General features: G+C 44.0%; 1 protein-coding gene across 1 annotated transcript in view; it reads right to left on the bottom strand.

The window, feature by feature from the left end:
* Nucleotides 1-13,627: 13,627 nt before the first annotated feature.
* The window catches only part of CHRDL1 (chordin like 1), a 169,680-nt gene continuing 162,617 nt past the window's right edge, over nt 13,628-20,690 (bottom strand). Inside the window, exons 11-13 of the mRNA XM_032228531.1 lie at nt 18,986-19,144; nt 18,087-18,173; nt 13,628-14,041 (exon numbers count right to left, since the gene is read on the bottom strand). Coding sequence (XP_032084422.1) covers nt 13,914-14,041; nt 18,087-18,173; nt 18,986-19,144 — 374 coding nt within the window. The 3' untranslated portion in view covers nt 13,628-13,913. The remainder of the gene's footprint in view (nt 14,042-18,086; nt 18,174-18,985; nt 19,145-20,690) is intronic.

Here is a 20,690-nt window from a genome sequence, read left to right as displayed (position 1 = left end):
AAGATCCACTATTCTGAATGAGTCCAATCATGTTGGTTTTTGTTGGGGAAGAAGGCAAATGGATATAAACAAGGGAGAGGTAGATTATATAGTGGCTGTTGTGTTTCCCTCCCACCAATTTGGCAAGTATTCCATCGCTCAGGCTGGGGGGTCAAACATTACACCCCTCAGACAGGGTCCGCAACTTGGGAGTCCTCCTGGACCCACAGCTGACTTTTGAACACCATTTGTCAGCTGTGACCAGGGGGGCATTTGCCCAGGTTCGCCTGGTGCACCAGTTGCACCCCTACCTGAACCGGGAGGCTCTCACAACAGTCATTCGTGCCCTTGTGACCTCTAGGCTGGAGTACTGCAATGTGCTCTACATGGGGCTGCCCTTGAGGAGTATTCGGCAACTTCAGCTAGTCCAGAATGCAGCCGCGCGAGCAATTGTGGGTGCACCTCGCTTCACCCACATAACACCTATCCTCCGCAAGCTGCACTGGCTACCTGTCGATCTCCGGATACGCTTCAAGGTGCTACTTGTCACCCATAAAGCCCTCCATGGTAGTGGATCTGGGTACTTGAGAGACCGCCTACTGCCAATTACCTCCACACGACCTATTAGATCTCATCGATTAGGCCTCCTCCGAGTTCCATCTGCTGGTCAATGCCGACTGGCAACCACGCGGAGGAGAGCCTTCTTGGTGGTAGCTCCGACCCTATGGAACGATCTCCCCGTGGAGATTCGTACCCTCACCACCCTCCAGACCTTCCGCACAGCCCTCAGAATCTGGCTATCCCGTCAGGCCTGGGGCTAAGACTGTAACCCGCCCGAATGGTATGAATGTTGTGTTTTAATTATGTATTGTCTTATATGTAAAAAGTCTGTTTTCCCCCTTTCCTTTTTGGAATGTAAGCCGCCCTGAGTCCCCCCAGGGAAAAGGGCGGCATATAAATAAACCTTATATATATAGGTATATATATATATATATTCGATTCCCAAACTTGGGTATGGCTAGCTGATGAGAGCTAAATAGCTTGAAATAGATCTATACTAGTCTCCCTTTATTTATTTATCAGCATAAAATATAACATATCTATCTATCTATCTATCTATCTATCTATCTATCTATCTATCTATCTATCTATCTATATAGATAGATAGATAGATAGATATAGATATATATATATGTTATATTTATGCTGATAAATAAATAAAGGGAGACTAGTATAGATCTATTTCAAGCTATTTAGCTCTCATCAGCTAGCCACACTCTTGTTGGGAATCGAACCTGTGCTCTATTGCCTCTTAGGCAGATGTGTTAACCATTGAGCTACAAAGCTCGACTCCTTATCAGCCAGCCAGGGTGAGAGGTATATATTTAAATATATGAAATAGATCTATACTAGTCTCCCTTTATTTATTTATCAGCATAAATATAACAAATGTAACAAAAAGGCAACAGTAAAAAATATTGGGTTTCTGTCTGGATGGTCTCTTGTGACGAGCCGAAGACAGAGAGTGGAAGTGTGACCTTCCTCCCATATTTGGGCATACCAGGGGTTGTGACTTTAAATATATATATATATATATATATATATATATATATATATATATATATATATATATATATATATATCATTTATTTATCAGCACAAATAAAACACACACACACACACACACACACACACACACACACATATAATCTGTTATATACATATATACATATATACATATATACATACATACATACATATGTATGTATGTATGTATGTATATATGTCTGTTTAGGTGAAGGAGAATTGGAGTGCACCAAGATGTTTGAAAAAGGAAATCTCATTTTCAACACACCATGCATGGCCAACATTTTATTTTCCTGTCATAAAATGATAACACTGTTCTAATATTTGAGGGGACTGTCCCAAGAAAGAGGGGGGGGGGGGGTCAAACAGTGGTGGGATTCAGCCAGTTCGAACCTATTCGGGAGAACCGGTTGTTAACTTTCTAAGCAGCTCGGAGAACAGGTTGTTGGAAGAAATCTCCTTTTGTGTTTTTTCCACTTTACAGGGCTAATCCTGTAAGGAAGGCAGGAAGGAAAGATTCTGGTGTTGTTTCTAGTCTAATCTTTATTGACCTGCTTACAGAAACTGCCTCTCTGGTTAACCCTTATGACATTGTAACAGCTAAGGCTGCCCATTGACCTGAGTGACGTTGAGTTAACCATGCCCACCCAGTCATATGACCACCAAGCCCCACCTACCCAGTTGGTCATTAGGGCAGAGAACCAGTTGTTAAATCATTTGAATCCCGCCACTGGGTCAACCTATTCTCCAAATCATTTGAAGGCAGAACAATAAGCCAAGGATGGAAACTAATCAAGGAGAAAACCAATTTAGAAATAAGGAGAAATTTCCTGACAGTCAGAACAATCAACCAGTGGAACGGCTTTCCTTCAGAAGTTGTGGGTACTCCAACACTGGAGGCTTTTAAGAAGAGACTGGACAACCACATTTTCACAATGGTAGGTCTTCTGCTTGAGGAAGGCATTGGACTACAAGACCTCCAAGGTTACTTCCAACCCTATTTGGTTATTATTCTGTAACTACCATTGTAAATGTCATTTAATGCCATCGCTTGCCAGGATTGGCTAGGAAATGAAATTCAAAAAAAGCTGGATGGGGCTTCTATCCTATGGTGACCATTACCCTGCTTTGTGTAGGCTCCATCCCACCTTGGACACTTTTTTTCCCTTTACCATAAATCAGGAATACATAACAGGAAGAAAAATGCCACAACGATACTATTGGGAACGAGGAGGAAATTCTTCCGCTCATATTTTCAGACCTCATTTCGCCCAGGCTGCAAACTGTCCTGCAGTTTTTCCAAAGCTATCAGAAGATCAACTAAGCTACGCAGAGGAAGGCTAGAACTAGGTAATGGGAGGAGGAAAAAATTGACAAGGAAGAGCAATGATAGGAGAGGCCCTTAATCTGCCTCCCTCTTATACTTACAAAGTATAATTTATTCTAATACTTCTCTGAGCTGGATAAAATCACTTTCCATACTTGACAAGAAATCATTGGGGAAAGATAAGTTGGTGGAGAGAAGAGAATGGGCATGATGACTGTAACTGGATGCAGAGATGACCTTCAAGAAAATCTATGGGAATGATTAATCAAATGTAAACTAGCCTAGGAAGACAGGAAAGTGTGAGATAGAAACATTGACCTGGATTGACTCTCTTTGATATAAAAGCAAAGGAAAGAGGGAGGGGGGGGTCTGGCTTTCCAGATTCTGTTATTATAAGGTAAAGATAATTGTTCCCCTCGCACATCTGTGCCAGTCGTTCCCGACTCTAGGGGGTGGTGCTCATCTCCGTTTCACAGCCGAAGAGCCAGCGCTGTCTGAAGACGTCTCCATGGTCATGTGGCCAGCATGACTAAACGCCGAAGGCACATGGAACATTGTTACCTTGGTCCATATTTTTCTACTTGCTGGGATGAGGAACAGGAGCTCACTCTGTTACGCGGCACTAAGGATTTGAACCTCCAAACTGCTGACCTTTCTGATCGACAAGCTCAGCGTCTTAGCCACTGAGTCACTGCGTCCCTCTCTGTTATTATAATTTATACAAATAAAAGAGAGTATTTGTAGCTCAACATTGAAATGTTGAAATTTTCTCCTGTTATTCTAAGTTAGGCTAAGAGACAGTTACTTACAGAACTCAAATAAGTCATGACAAAGGTGTTTATCCAATATGAGTTTCCTTTGAAAGTCCAATCAGAGAGAGAGAGAAAAAGAGAGACCGTATAAGATATGAGATATGAGCTTCGGATACCGTTGTGCTGGCCAATCATCTGCAGTAGGTTCCAGAATATTCTGCCAGGTTCCAAAGCATTATGACTCATTAAGCTCATTAAAGAGACATCTAAAAGCAGAGACATCACCCTGCCATCAAAAGTGTGTCTAGTCAAGGCTGTGGTTTTCCCAGTTGCAATGTATGGCTGTGAAAGTTGCACCACAAGAAAGGCTGAGCACCAAAGAATGTAGGCTTTGAACTATGATGCTGGAGAAGACTCCTGTTTCTCCCTTGGACTGCAAGGCGATCCAATCAGTCAGTCCTAGAGGAGATCAACCCTGACTGCCCTTTAGAAGGCCAGATCCTGAAGATGAAACTGAAATACTTTCACCACCTAATGAGAAGGAAGGACTCCCTGGAGAAGAGCCTCATGCTGGGAAAGATTGAGGGCAAAAGAAGAAGGGGACGACAGAGAATGAGGTGGCTGGATGGAGTCACTGAAGCAGTAGGCGTGAGCTTCAATGGACTCCAGAGGATGGTAGAGAACAGGGAGGCCCTGGAGAAAGGTTGTCCATGGGGTTGTAATGAGTCGATATGATTTCACAACTAACAACAAACAACATTAAAGATAGATCCAACAAGGAACTAATGAGAAATTTCCTGATAATGAGAACAATTAACCAACCACTTGCCTCCCAGAGTTGTAGGTGCTTCATCACTGGAGTTTTTTTCAAGAAAAGAGTAGACAACCATTTGACCAGGATGATAGAAGGTCTCCTGCCTTGAGCAGGAGGGTGGACTTGAAGAAGTCCCAGGTCCCTTCCAACCCTGTGATTCTATGTGTCAGGCCTGCAACCATCTTTTCTTTTGGATTTTTGGCCTGCCACACTTTCTATTATTCTACTATGCATTTTCTATTGTGGGGAAATGGGAAGGGGAATTGTAAGGAGTTGCATACCATGTAGCCATAACAAAATTCTTTCTAGAAAGCCAAGGTCATCCCTTCTCTTTGCACCTCTGCACCTGACCCGAACTGGATGGGTGGAAGCTGCCAGCATGGCAGTGTGAGATTAGACCATGTGATGGACTTGTGGGTGTGAGGGCAGGATCTTGAACTTTCAACTGGGTGGGGGAAACCGAGAAGCTTTCAGATTCAGGTTTTCCTAGATGTGCCAACATGGCTCTCTTCATAAATTGTAACTTTGAGCAATACTTTGTCTTGGACGCTGATGTACTTTTGGATGCTATTTGGAACCCTGACACTATGATGAACAAAAACAAGCGTATAAATTATTGCCAAAGAAAGAAGAATTTGACTGTCACCTGATACAGACTTGCTAGGATGTCTGTGCAGATGCAACTGCGCAGCTGAGATTCCACAACCGCTCAGATTTGCTTTCCCCGGTGTCCAAATATGACATCTATTTCCACCCACAAAGCAAGATACTCAGGACTGAATGTGCGGAGTTTGCAGTGCACAGCAATAAACTGGCTGTGAAAGGAATGTTGATGTTTATTTAACCATTGCTGCCACCGAAAGGGCTCATCCTTCTCATTGTTTGCTTGGATGGAACAAATCTGAATTCCCTTTAGAGAGCTGAGCTGGGAAACTATCTGGAGCAAAGCAACCGCCGTGTGGAGCTGCCCAGAAATGCAAGGCCATGATGACAGACCTCCAAGGCAAGCCAAGACAAATTTTACCCTGGAAGGACAAGCAGGCAAAGGTATTGTTCCGGCCACCAAATCTGGAGTGCAAAAATCCAAATGACCACCAGAGGCCGAAATATAATACAGATTTTTGGTGTCTCTTCATTGCCATCTAGTGGTGCTCTAGAATTTCATACCTCTATTTTCTATGTATATAAAAATAGCTGTGCCTGTGTATGTTCCAGCATAACTCTGGAACGCCTCAAGCAATTTCAACTAAATTTGGTACACAGATTACTTACTCTCTGGAAACAAATATTGGGGGGGGGGTAAGACACCCCTAACCCCCCTTGGGGTGTGTGTTCTGTAAAGATTCAGCCTGTTGTGCCTTAAAATGGCTTCTACTGTATTGCTGTAAAATGGCTTCCACTGTACAGTGCTGTGGAGTTGCCATGGTAATAGCTTCACAGTACTCCACAAGGGGCCTCCCCCTGGTAAGGGGGATAATCCAACATTAGAAATTGCGGCAACATTAATGGAAGGCGGGTTGGGATAAATAAATACCCAGGAAGCGCCGGATTATCAGCTAGTTTTTATATAAGTAGTCCTTGACCTATAGCCATTCATTTGATGATTGTTTGAAGTTGCAGTTCAGTTCTCTGCGAATTATCCACGCCTGTGGTGGGATTCAATTTTTTTTACTACTGGTTCTGTGGGTGTGGCTTGGTGGGCTTGGTGGGTGTGGCTTGGTGGCATTGCAGGAGAAGGATACTGCAAAATCCCCATTTCCTCCCAATCAGCTGGGACTTGGGAAGCAGAGTATAGATAGGGGCAGGGCCAGTCAGAGGTGGCATTTGCCTGTTCTCCGAACTACTCAAAATTTCCACTACTGGTTCTCCAGAACTGGTGAGAACCTGCTGAATATCACCTCTGATCCAATCACCCAAAGAATTATGTCAACTTATTTATCTTTCTATCCATGCTGGCACACATGCACAGCAACAGAGGGAGCAGAATAGAATTCAAAGCTTTATATTTCCTGCTGTTTTGTTTGTATATAGCAATTTGATCTATACATGCAGAACTATTCTGGTTCTTATTTGTTTGCTCCTCCACCACTTAAAAAGAGATACGGCCCCATTTTCTTGCACTTACCTTGAACGGTATAAAGCTATTCTTCTCCAAGAGACCATAAACAATTCCTGATCAATTACAGATGAAGAGGTTTTATTCACAATGAGCAGAGAGACCAATCCAGTGCCAGAAAACATCATGAATCACACTCTGACTTAGTTCATTATGTTTCGTAGACAACATCCTAAATGGGAGCAAAGTTATTTAAAGAGCTGTTGTTTGTGGTTAGAACATTTGCATTGGCCAACTTGGATGAATCCAAATTTTAAAGAAGGGATTGGACAGCCATGTGTCTGAAATGGTATAGGGCAGAGGTGGGTTCCTACCAGTTCGCACCTATTCGGTAGAACCGGTTTGTCAAATCTACTGAACTGGTTAGAAGAGGTTCCACCAGTGGACCCGGAAAGCAGGCCACACCTACAGAAGAGGTTCCAACATTTTTTGAAACCTACCACTTGTCCTTGGATATGATTATTCTACACTATCATGCTCCTATTTATAAAACTCAGTGCCTCTGTGAAAGGTAAGGATGACTACTGTGTTTGTGGTGCAATCAGAACATTGTGTGTGTTGAAGTTGTTTTAACGCAAAACAAAGATGCCTTTTAAAAAACAAGTTTACATCATATTCTTATGCATGCCAGTGCTGTGTGTGAGGTAATTCAAGGTGGTTCTGACAAGTGTCGTCGGCATCTTCATATCCGGTCACATGGGCAGCAAGCCACTCCCATCCGGTCACATGGGCGGCAAGCCATTCCCACAAAGGAGGCCACACCCACAGAGTAGGTTCGAACAATTTTTGAAACCCACCACTGGTATAGGGTTTCCTGCTTGAGCTGGGGGTTGGACTAGAAAACCTCCAAGGTCCCTTCGAATTCTGTTATTCACAGCTGGATAGCAAGCCAAGACAAGGGCCCAAAGGATGGCAATTTCAAGCATGAGAATTATGTGGTTAGAATGTTCTCTACATTAAGCTAGAACCTCAACTGCTAGGAAGAGAGGATTAAACTTGTTCTCTTCTTCCTGATGGGGTGGCACAGAGGCTCAGAGGTTGAAGCATTGGGCTTGTTGGCTGAAAAGCCAGCAGTCCAGGTTCGAGACCCATGCACCATGTGATGGGGTGAGTTCCTGTCCTCGCCTTTTTCCTTAAAGGCATTTCACTTCTCATGCAAGAGGCTTCTTTAGTTACTTTTGGAAGCAACCAGGACAGGGGTGGGTTCTGGATTCTTTTACTGCCAGGTCACTCAGGGATGTGCTTCGGGGACGCACACACTTCTGGCTTGCGGCCGCTTGGTGCATGCGTGCACTTGATGCGCAGAAATAAAAAAATGCTTCTGTGCATGCACAGAAGCAAAAAACAAGTTGCCGGCACCATAGTCACCACCAATAGAAACGGTTCGGGTGCATGCATGTCCAAGTTACTACCTACTCAGCTGAACCGGGCCGAACCAGTAGGAACCCACCTCTGAATTAGGAATATTTGAAATTGTGTGTGTGGTGGTGTTGGTGAATCTGTGCCACACTGGAGCTGAGGGATAGCAAGGGAGGAATAGAAATAGCAAAATACCAAAACAAAATACTTTATCCTGGGAACCAAGGACATTCCCACAGGTGGCCAGAGAGAGGAGGAGTGAAGTTACCAGGCAACCAGATGGCACCTTGATTGGACCAAGTGACTGATTGGGAAAGGAAGGAAACTTCTAATTAGGTGAAAACCACGGGAAGATTCAGAGTCAGTTTTCCCTAGCCTTTGCCAATATAATATAGCCAATAAAACTATTCTTTGAGGAACCTACCTGACTTGGAGTTCTGTTTGCTATGAGTGTATTACTTGGAATCCTGACATTCTAACCACATAATTCTCATGCTTGAAGTTTGAAATGGCTCATCAGGATTAGATCACTAATAATCTCTGTGAAAAAAGGTCAAGGTTCCCTTTACAAATACTGTATGTGCTAGTTGTTCCCGACTTTAGGGGGTGATGCTCATCGTTTCAAAGCAGAAGAGCCAGTGCTGTCCAAAGATGTCTCCGTGGTCATGTGGCCGGCAAGACTAAACTCCAAAGGAGCACGGAACACTGTTCCCTTCCCACCAAAGGTGGTCCCTATTTTTCTACTTGCATTTTCACATGCTTTCGAACTGCTAGGTTGGCAGAAGCTGGGACAAGTAATGGGAGATCACTCTGTTACACAGAGCTAGGGATTCGAACTGCCAAACTGCCAACCTTTCTGATCAACAAGCTGAGCATCTTAGCCACTGAGCCACAGCGTCCCTCATCTCTGTGAATACTTTTCTTTAAATCCTGCTTTTTACTGGGGCGACTCCAAGTCAATCTGATGACCTGTTATCAGGATTGCAGCCCAGAGTTTGCAAACTCTTTATTATTCTTCCCCCCCTCCTCAGAGAAGGTCTGGATCTTTCCCCCATTCTTAAAGGAAAAGGGACTCCAGGAAAAAAAAAACCCTATTAAATGAAAGAAAAAGTCCGTTTGGAACAATTCACGTTTATTTATTTATAAAAGAGATAAAACAATGTATATAAATAATGGTTATAAATATGTGTCTCCAGAAAAGGAGGGATGAAAGAGAGAACCAGCCAGGCTGAAATGTGTCTTGGTTAATGCTAAACAAACACACTACACTGATTTTTTTCCTTGTCCTTAAAAAAAGAGAGAACTTATTATACAAATAAATACATAGCCTATATCCCAGGTATCTCATCACAGATACAAAAAGTTATTTTTCTTCCAGAAAATCAATAAAATATAACAAAAGTACTGTACACCTCTTAACTTGTGCCCTTTCCCAGTGATACATTTCAAAACGAAAGACCCTGCATCCCCTCCCAAGACCTACCTGCTCATTACATTGTAAGAGGATGGCCCTGCTTGCTAGCTGGAGAATTCTGGGAGTTGAAGTCCATACACTTAAAAGTTGCCGAGCTCGAGAAACACAGCTTTATACAACCCAAACCCAGTGGTGGGATTCAGCTGGTTTGCACTTATTCGGGAGAACCAGTTGTTAATTTTCTAAGCAGTTCGGAAAAACTCTTGTGTAAGTTGGTTAGTAGGAAAAAAATGTCTCAGGGGAAAAAGGAGGAGCTTGATCTCATCCAACTGTGGCTCTACCCACTTTATATCTGCACCAGAGGTGGTATTCAGCAGGTTCTGACCAGTTCTGGAGAACCAGTAGCGGAAATTTTGAGTAGTTTGGAGAACCGGCAAATACCACCTCTGACTGGCCCCGCCCCCATCTATTCTCTGCCTCCCAAGTCCCAGCTGATTGGGAGGGAATGGGGATTTTGCAGTATCCTTCTCTTGCCATGCCCACCAAGCCATGCCCACCAAGCCACGCCCACAGAACCGGTAGTAAAAATTTATGAATTTCACCACTGATCTGCACCTTCCCCACTGAAGCCTTTGGTCTCTCTTCAAAATATGAAATAACCCTCCGCTCTAACTCTCCACCCCTGGCTTTAGATAATGTCCTCTGCAGGAATCCATGCCTTTCTTTCCTCTTTTTCCAATAACAAAGAAGCAATGGTGGGATTCAGTCAATTCACACTTATTCAGAAGAATCGGTTGTTAACTTTCTAAGCAGTTTGGAGAACTGGTTGTTGGAAGAAATCTCAGTTTGTTTTTTTCCACTTTACAGGGCTAATCCTGTAAGGAAGGCAGGCAGGAAGGAAGGAAACATTCTGGTGTTGTTTCTAGCCTCATCTTTATTGCCCTGCTTAGAGAAACTGCCTCTCCGTTTAACCCTGATTACATTGTCACAGCTAAGATGAAGCGCCCATCGACATGAGTGATGTTGAGTTGGCCATGCCCACCCAATCACATGACCACCGAGCTCTGCCCACCCAGCTGATCATTAGGACAGAGAACCCGGTTGTTAAATTATTTGAATCCCACCACTGCCCAAACCCCTAAGTTCACACAAGACATTTAACTCCAAACCCTTGCCGTTTTCATATGGCCTGAACCAGCAAAACAAATCATGGCTCAGTTTGATAACCAGATTGACCCAATCTGCTAACAATGTATTTGCTTTTTCAGCAGCAGCCCAAAAAGCAAATATAATCCTTGGTGGTATAAACAGAGGCATGGAATCCAAAATCACATGAAGTATTAGAAGCGCTTTATAAAGTCTTATTAAGGCCACACCTGGAATACTGCATTCAGTTTTGGTCACCACATTACAAAAGAGATGGTCAGACTTTGGGGGGAAAAGTGAAAAGAAGAGCAATTAAGATGATTTAAAGCCTGGAGACTAAAACATATGAAGAACCGTTGCAGGATTTGGGTTTGGCTAGTCTAGAGAAAAGAAGGACTAGGGGTAACATGCTAGCAATTTTCCAGTATTTGAGGGGCTGCCACAAAGAAGAGGGGGTCAACTTATTCTCCAAAGCACCCGAGAGCAGGACCAGAAACAATGGATGGAAACTAATCAAGGAGAGAAGCAACCTTCATAACAGTGAGGACAATTAGCAAGTGGAACAGCTTGCCTCCAGAAGTTGTGGGTGCTTCATCACTGGAGGTTTTTAAGAACAGACTGGAGAATCGCTCGTCTGAAATGATATAGGGTCTCCTGCTTGAGCAGGGGGATAGACTAGAAGACCTCCAAGGTCCCTTCCAGTTGATTCCACATGGGTGAATTCTCACAACATGCTAAGGGTGACCTATTTTCACCTTGGCCCTCCTAGGGGATCCATGGCTCTTCCTTAAAAAACAAGGAACTGTGTTGAGGTTTTCCTCATTTTAGAGTACAGGTGGTCCTTGATATCCGTCCACAATTGAGCCCAAAAGTTCTCTTCCTAAGTGAGAGAGCAGTTAAGTGAGTTTTGCCCCATTTTATGCCCTTGTTTGCCACAGTTGTAATGCCAACTCCTAATGTTGCCATAGTGAGAGAGGGGGGGGAGCGCGCATTCCACACATACTTTCAGCTAAAGTCAGATCTCAGATCATCACAGCAGGCTTGGGAGGGGTGCACCTCATTGGAGTGTGTGATTTATGACACAGAGTGAGGAGAGGGAAGGAACGGGTAAAGTTCAGCTATAACTCAAACAAAGCTTAGATCTGACTGTGGAAAGGCCTTGCCTAATAATGCTGCTAACAAATGACTAGTTTTGTATTGAAACCTGGCTCGAGACTCAGGAATCAATTAGGGCATTTTTAGGAAACCTGACATGTTAAATGACTCACTGCAGTTGTTAAGTTAGCAACCTGGTTGTTAAGTGAACCTGGCTTCCCCATTGACCTTTCCCTGCCAGAAAGTCTCAAAAAGTGATCAACTGACTGGGGGCACTGCAATCATCATAAATATGAGCCAGTTACCAAGTCTTTGAATTTTGATCACCTGACTACGGGGATGCTGCAAAGGTCATAAGTACAAAAAATGGTCATGAAACTTTTTTTTAGTACTGTTGTAACTTTGAACAGTCACTAAATGAACTGTTGAAAGTCGCGGACTACTTGTATGTGGATGGGTGGGTAGGAAGGGTGAAAATTGGCTCTCGAGAGGCAGATACTTCCTGCAGGCTGCTGGTTCCTTCTTCTTGATATCAAGTATGGTTGCAAGCTCTAGTGGAAGGGGTACCTTCACTTTAAGGCACAAAACAGAGCCCAACTTCCATGTGAGATGTGGAGTGTGAAGCCAACCACTAGGGCTTGCAACCATAGTTGATATCAAGAATAAGCAACCATGAAGTATCTGCCCCTCTAGATCCAATTTTCATCCTTCCTATCCACCCACCCAAATTCAATGGTGATTTTTGCCTGCATTTCAGACCTGGAAGTCAAGCTGGAGAAAAGAGTTGGAAGCTTCCACCGAGGTCAGCATGTCTAGTCTACCAGTGTCAAATCCAAGCCAAAGGATTCAGCCCAGATCATCTCCCAAAATTCCATGACTGCCCAAGTCAAGTTCTCTTTGGTTCTTTCCAAGGGCAATTTGGGCCGTCTATCCCAAGGCATTATGCCAAGGTTCCCCCTCCCCTTCCTGAATGGTTTTTCTCATGGAAAGAAAAAAGATGGGGGAAAACAATGGGAAAATGGACATGGGAGAGCTGTGTGCCTCAAAATGAAAACAAGGATTTTGTGATTTGATTCCCACCATGCCTCTGAGCAGTTGTACTTCAGAAGAGTTTCACAATGCTAAACCTACCAAAGAGGGGTGGGGGAGAGAGAAACCTTATTTTCTCCTATTTGGAAATACCCGAGAGAGTAATTTTATGTTTCTTGCTATTTTATTTCTGGAAAAACTCTTGTGTAAGTTGGTTAGTAGGAAAAAAATGTCTCAGGGGAAAAAGGAGGAGCTTGCTCTCATCCAACTGTGGCTCTACCCACTTTATATCTGCACCAGAGGTGGTATTCAGCAGGTTCTGACCAGTTCTGGAGAACCAGTAGCGGAAATTTTGAGTAGTTTGGAGAACCGGCAAATACCACCTCTGACTGGCCCCGCCCCCATCTATTCTCTGCCTCCCAAGTCTCAGCTGATTGGGAGGGAATGGGGATTTTGCAGTATCCTTCTCTTGCCATGCCCACCAAGCCATGCCCACCAAGCCACGCCCACAGAACCGGTAGTAAAAATTTATGAATTTCACCACTGATCTGCACCTTCCCTACTGAAGCCTTTGGTCTCTCTTCAAAATATGAAATAACCCTCCGCTCTAACTCTCCACCCCTGGCTTTAGATAATGTCCTCTGCAGGAATCCATGCCTTTCTTTCCTCTTTTTCCAATAACAAAGAAGCAATGGTGGGATTCAGTCAATTCACACTTATTCAGAAGAATCGGTTGTTAACTTTCTAAGCAGTTTGGAGAACTGGTTGTTGGAAGAAATCTCAGTTTGTTTTTTTCCACTTTACAAGGCTAATCCTATAAGGAAGGCAGGAAGGAAAACTTCCCGGTGTTGTTTCTAGCCTAAACTTTATTGCCCTGCTTACAGAAACTGCCTCTCCGGTTAACCCTTATGACACTGTAACAGCTAAGGTGAAGCGCCCATCACCATGAGTGACATTGTGTTGGCCACGCCCACTTGGTCCATGACCACTGAGCCACACCTACCCAGCTGATCATTAGGGCAGAGAACCGGTTGTTAAATTATTTGAATCCCACCACTGACAAAGAGCCACCATTTCTGAAGTAGCGATATTAAAAGGACTAGCACAGATTTAGGCACAGAGCAGCAAGATATGCTGGGCATGAGATGAATACTTTTCTTCTTTCTTCTCCCTCTCTGTCTCTCTTTTCCTTTCTTTCTTTCTTTTCTTTCCAGGGTACCATCAAACAAAACAAGCCCGCAGTTCCTGCTGCGGATTCATCTTTTTTCTCTCCGTTTCCTTCTTCAGACCTTCCTTCAGCAACCCTCCTGTTCCAATTTCTCAAGGTACAAAACTTTCAGCAGTTCTTCCAGTTCAGTCCTGCAGTCTCGATTTTCACAGTGATTGACCTGCGCTGCTTCCTCGCTGAATATTTCCCATTTATCTAGAACAAACAAACAAAAAACAGGAGGGAAAAATGCAGTGAGCAAATCCAAGAGAGAAATGCAAATGACAGCATGAAGGTGAGCAGGATAATTGGAAACATTGAGGGTCTGAACCAACGAGGTTTCGTGTTTTCATGTCCTTCCCTATCAGCATTACATTCCAAAAACATCTGGCCCGTACTGGCTCATGCATCTGAAAATGTCTTGATTCCAACCTAAATAAAGATTCACGTAGGAAGCAATCAGTTTTGTTAACAGCAAAAGTTAAGTGGTGAATGCAAAAGGAATAGATCCCGTGCCAGGTTCATCAATGCCCAACACAGCTTTGGAATACTGGTGTATTTATTTTCAAAGCTAATTAAATTCCTCTTATATTTACCAAAGTACTAGCCGTCATCATCAATAAGAGAAATAAGCTCTTATTTCTCCTCCATGGCAAAAAGAAGAATGATAGGCATAGAAGAATATTTTTCAGTTCAAAAAGAAGATTGAGTAAGGAGAAATGCCTTACTGGTCCTCTCTTGCAGCCAAAGAGGAAAACAGAATGGCAGATCCTCTAATTCAACTGTTGTTGTTGTTGTTGTTGTTGTTGTTGTTGTTGTTGTTGTTGTTATTCAGTCATTAAGTTGCGTCTGACTTTTTGTGATCCCATGGACCACAGCACACCGCAGGCCTCCTGTCCTCCACTATGTCCTTAAAGGTAAAGGTTCCCCTCGCACATAGTATGTGCTACTTGTCCCCGACTCTAGGGGGCAGTGCTCATCTCCGTTTCTAAGCCGAAAAGCCAGAGCTGAAGGTATCTCTATCTAGGGTCATGCTGCCGGCATGACTAAATGCTGAAGACGCACAGAATGCTGTTACCTTCCCACCAAAGGTGGTTCCTATTTTTCTACTTGCATTTTTACGTGCTTTCCAACTGCTAGGTTGGCAGAAGCTGGGACAAGGAACAGGAGCTTACTCCGTTATGCAGCGCTAGGGATTCAAACTGCAGAACTGCTGACCTTTCTGATCGACAAGCTCAACATCTTAGCCACTGAGCCATCCCTTACCATCTCCCTGTTTATGCCCAAATTTATATTCATTGCATCAATGAGATCATCTAAACATCCATCCTCTGCCATCCCTTTTCCTTATGCCTTCCATTTCCCCCAACATCAGGGTCTTTTCCAAGAAGTTCTCTCTTCTCATTTAGTGGCCACAGGATTGGAGCTTCAACGTCAGTGTCTGTCTTTCTATCTAAAGGACAGAGGGGTTGTTCCCCACCCTCAATTTACAATATCCTGGAAGCAGACAGACAGGCCAAAGCAGAGGTGAAATCCAGCAGGTTCTGACAGGATCTGGAGAAGCGGCAGCAGAAATTTTGAGTAGTTCAGAGAACCGGCAAATACCACCTCTGTCTCGCCCCAGAGTGGGGAGGGAATAGAGATTTTGCAGTATCTTTCCCCTGTCACGCCCACCAGCCATGCCCACCAAGCCACACCACGCCCACCAAGCCACGCCCACATAACCGGTAGTTAAAAAACTGAATTTCCCCACTGGGCCCTAGTTCATTGATGTTGGGGGTTCATTTTTCTTGCTTTGCCAAACATACTTTTATTGATCAAAGACCAAAATAAAATGTCTGTCTGTCTGTCCGACTTCTCAAAAGTTGTGAGAATGAAAAAGAAACAGGCAGAAAAAGAGCGTCCCTTTTAATGCTTAGCTTTCAGCCCACTTCAGGTTCTGACTCCCCCAGCCATCATGTGAACAAATCAGAGGCCAAAAAGAATCAAGCGATTGTTTTTCTAGAATAATTGCTTGTATAAACAGCCCCTTGATTCACACTAATGAAATGAGGAGGAGAATTTCTTCCAGAGCTGCTGCAGTCCTGGAATTTTCTAGCTGCAGCCAAATGGTAATTTGAAACCAAAAAGGTCAGCTGATTCGTTTCAAGTGCCAGTTCTTGACCATGTTACATTCCATAATTATTAAATCCAAATGTCTTGGGGGGAGGGGAGAAGAGTGCATTTAATCTGACGAAAAGATTAGGGATGCAGCCCTGCATACGTTTATCTGAAAAGAAAGTTTCATTCCAGCATCAGCCTAAACTACAGTTAATTGAATAAACCCAAAGTCGCTGAGTTTGCAAAACATGGTAAACCATAAACCAAAGCTGAGACCAGGGGTGAAATTCAGCAGGTTCTGATAGGTAGCGGAAATTTTGAGTAGTTGGAGAACCGATAAATACCACCCCCGGCTGGCACTGCCCCCCCCCCCCCAATCTATTCTCTGCCTCCTGAGTAAGGAGGGAATGGGAATTTTGCAGTATCCTTCTCCTGCCATGCCCACCAAACCACGCCCACAGAACCGGTAGTAAAAACAACCTGGAATTTCACCACTGGTTGAGACCCTTCAACTGTTCATCCTGTAGAATGGACAGTTAAAAAATTGAACAAATCACATCATGTGCCTTTTGTGTGAACTTAGGTTAGGTCTCAGGAAAGTCTCTACAATTTAGTAAGACCACACCTAGAGTACTCCATCCAGTTTTGTTCGCCACCCTACAAAAAAAGATGTTGAGACTCTAGAAAGAGTGCAGAGAAGAGCAACCAAGGTTATTAAAGCCTGGAGATGGAAACATAGGAAGAATGGTGGCAGGAATTGGGTTCGGCCAGTCTAGAGAACAGAGGGACTAGGGGTGACATGATAACAGTATTCCAGTATTTGAGAGGCTGCCACAAAGAGGAGGGGGTCAACTTATTTTCAAAAGTGCCAGAGAGCAGGAAAAGAAACAATGGATGGAAACTAATCAAGAAAAGCAAGCTGCAATTAAGGAGAAACTTCCTAACAGTGAGAACAGTTAACCAGAGAAACAGCTTGCCACCAGAGGTTGTGAGTGCTTCATTACTGGACGTTTTAAAGAAGTGACTGGACAGTCATTTGTCTGAAACAGTATAGGGCAGTGATGGCGAACCTTTTTTTGGCTCGTGTGCCATAACCGGGGGGGGAGTGCAGGGGGAGTCATGCGTAGGTGTGCTGCACCCATAATGCAACACGCAACACCCCCCCCCCTGTGCACATGCATGCAGGAGAGGTGCTCCCCCCATTTTTCCATACTTTTTTGCCCTCCCCAGGCTCCAGAGGCTTTATAGAAGCCTGGGAGGGCGAAAACAGGCTCCCCCATCCCCTCGAAGTCACTTCCGGTTTGCTCGTAGGGTCAGTTTAAGCCCTCTGGAGGCTTCAGGGAAACCTCCTGAAGGTCCTTGAAGCCTCCGGAGGGCTTAAACTGACCTTACGAGTAAACCGGAAGTCCGTTCCCAGAATTCCTGTTTGCCCATAGGGCCGGTTTTTTGCGCTCCGGAGGCTTCTGAAGCCTCCAGAGATTCTCTGGGGGGAGGGGAAGGCTCTTTTCCCCCCTCCCCAGGCTCCTATAAAGCCTCTGGAGCCTGGGGAGGGCGAAAAATGGCTTTAAAAAAGGCTGAACCCGCGTGCCCCGACAAATGGCTCTGCGTGCCACAGGTTCACCATCCCGGGTATAGGGTCTCCTACTTGAGCAGGGGGTTGGACTAGAAGACCTCCAAGGTCCCTTCCAGCTCTATTCTGATTGATTAATTTTGACAGAAGGAAGGTTAGATCAGGTGTTATGGGACTCTAGGACTTTGCATACAGCTTACACTAAGTGATTGGTTTTCCATGTGAATTATTATCTGTTTAACCACTGGGACTTATTCTGTAAAACATACAAAAAAGCTGTGCCTTTGTTTAATGGGTGATTCCACCCATTGACTTTATCCACACAGCATGTTTGACCAGAATTCACTCATTTCCTGAATTTGCACAATCAACTGAACCCTAAATGGACCCAATGGAGGTCCATTTGCATAACCCTAAGTCCCCAAAGGCCTAGCCAGGGTAAGATAACCAAGTATGGCATACGGTATAACAGCATAGAATAGTTTATCTCACGCGACTAAGTTGAGAGTGTGAGAACAGGTTCTCCAGGTGTGGTTACTTGTAAAAAGTCTGAATTCCATTTGAGAGATGTCAAAGCAAGCTTTTACTTACTCAAAGTCGTCCTTGTGATCTGCTGGAAATATGACAGTTGTCTGAATTCCTCCATGGGCATGGTGTTATGAGATTTGATCAGGATACCTATTGCAAAGCCATTGGAAGAATACAAGCAGTTAGGAACTGCTTTGAACTGTACACAATAGGACTACAGTGCAGTGGTGAAATTAAACTTTTTAAAACTAGCGGTTCTGTGGGTGTGGTTGGTGAGCGTGGCAGGGGAAGGATACTGCAAAATCCCCATTTCCTCCCCACTCCTGAGAGAAGGATATTGCAAAATCTCCATTCCCTCCCCACTCCAGAGGAAGGGAGGGAGGAAGGATACTATAAAATCCCCATTCCCTACCCACTCCAGGGGAAGGATACTGCAAAATCTCCATTCCCTCCCCACTCCTGGGGAAAGGATACTGCAAAATCTCCAGCCAGCCAGAGGTGGTATTTGCTGGTTCTCTGAACTACTCAAAATTTCCACTACTGGTTCTCCAGAACCTGCTGAATTTAACCTCTGGCATGGTGGCTTGATTGGTTGGAATGCTGGGCAGGAGGTTAGCAAGCCCAGAGGTTTGAGACCTGGTTTATGCCATAGTGTGGGGTTGAGCTCTCATCCTTCACTCCAGCTCCTTCTGGGGACCTGAAAGGAGGCCCCCAACTGTGTGTTCCCATAGTGACATCACTGGCTAATACTTTCAACTTAGAAGCACCTGCGTGCTTCTGACTTGAGTGGAAAAACTGAACTCAATTCATTTTGGACAGTGCCTTCATAATATCATCACTTGAGACAGCTACCAAAACTTTCTATATTGGGAGCGCTGTTACAACCATGGGCGTTATGCCTCAACGCTTGATTTCCTCTCTTCCTTACGGCCTTGATCTTGCAAAAAGAAAGAATTCAGCACCTCTCTTAGTTGTCCATGTGTAGATCTCCACTTCTGAAGTTTCATTTTTTTCCAAGGCTATTTTTTGGACGGTTCCTTCAAAAGAGTCAAGAATGCCTTCGTAAACTGGAAATGTCTCCTCACCACAGAAATTGTCAGGGAGCTGGCTTTCAATATCTTCTGTAAGAGAAACAAACAATAGTTTATATTTTAGGGATCTAGACTATCTCACCTCTATTGTTGCATTTTATTCCAAAGGAAATCCCATTATATTCAATAGGAGGTATTCTCAGGAATACCTTACACCAGTTTGAAAGGTAAAGGTTCCTCTCGCATATATGCGCTAGTCGTTCCTGACTCTAGGGAGTGGTGCACATCTCTGTTTCAAAGTCAAAGAGCCAAAGATGTCCAAAGACGTCTCTGTAGTCATGTGGATGGCATGACTAGAAGTTGAAGTTGCACAGAGTGCTGTTACCTTCCCACCAAAGGTGGTCCCTATTTTTCTACTAGCATTTTTTACATGCTTTCGAACTGTTAGGGTGGCAGAAGCTGGGACAAGTAACTGGAGCTCACTCCGTTATGCAGTGCTAGGGATTCAAACTGCCAACCTTTTGATTGACAAGCTCAGCATTTTAGGCACTGAGCCACCACATCCCTCTACACCAGTTTACCATTCCTTTATTATCTAAATTACTATAATGGGCAGAAGAAATAATCTTGAGGAGAAAGAGACACAACCAAGACAACAGATGGATAAAAGAAATCTAAGTCTAGGACAGGAATGCAATTTGAGAAAGGATCTCAGACGTGTACACTCCCAACTTTCATGAAAATAAGATGAAGGAGAAGGAAGTGCAATCAGATTTATCAGAATGACAGAATTGGAAGGGAGCTTAGAGGTCTTCTAGTCCAACCCTGCTCAAGCAGAAGATCTTATACCATTCCGGACAATTGGCTGTCCAGACTCTTCTTAAAGTGAGGGAGCACCACAGCTTTTGAAGGCAGATGTTCCACAGGCTAATTGTGACTGCTAGGAAATTTTTTGCAAGATTCTCTTACTATAAGGTAAAGGCAAAGATTCCCTTTGCACATATGTGCTAGTTGTTCCTGACTCTAGGGGGCGGTGTTCATCTCTGTTTCAAAGCCGAAGAGCCAGCACTGTCCGAAGGAGTCTGTGTTGTCATGTGGCTGGCATGACTAAGTGCTGAAGGCACACAGAACGGTTACCTTCCCACCAAAAGTGGTCCCTATTTTTCTATTTGCATTTTCACATGCATTTGAACTGCTAGGTTGGCAGACGCTGGGACAAGTAACAGGAGCTCACTCGGTTACACGATGCTAGGGATTCGAACCGTTGAACTGCCCAGCTCAGCATTTTAGCCACTGAGTCACCATGTCCCTCTTCTCTTACTATTACCTTGTAATAAAAGTAGCATTAGCTTGCATGTCTTTGTTTCCAAACTAAGTTTATCTTGGAAGGCTGACAGTTACAAGTCATTATAATATTCTTGCATTTTTTCCAGATTCTGATTCCATTAAGTACAATGTACCAACATTCTCTTTAAAATGCAATTTATACTTTTGAAGGAAACACAACATGATAGTCCACCAGCCCTGTCCTGTATCTGAGCCCTTTTCCTGGCTTGGAGAGCAAAAACATTCTCAGCTGTTCCATAAATATTGAAATTGCCATCAATTCCCAATCTCTTTAGCTTCTGAATGTGGA

This window comes from Thamnophis elegans, chromosome 12 (assembly GCF_009769535.1).
Source record: "Thamnophis elegans isolate rThaEle1 chromosome 12, rThaEle1.pri, whole genome shotgun sequence".
Lineage (NCBI taxonomy): Eukaryota > Metazoa > Chordata > Lepidosauria > Squamata > Colubridae > Thamnophis > Thamnophis elegans.
Note: the sequence above shows the minus strand (reverse complement) of the source record. Positions and strands in the feature narration are given on the sequence as shown.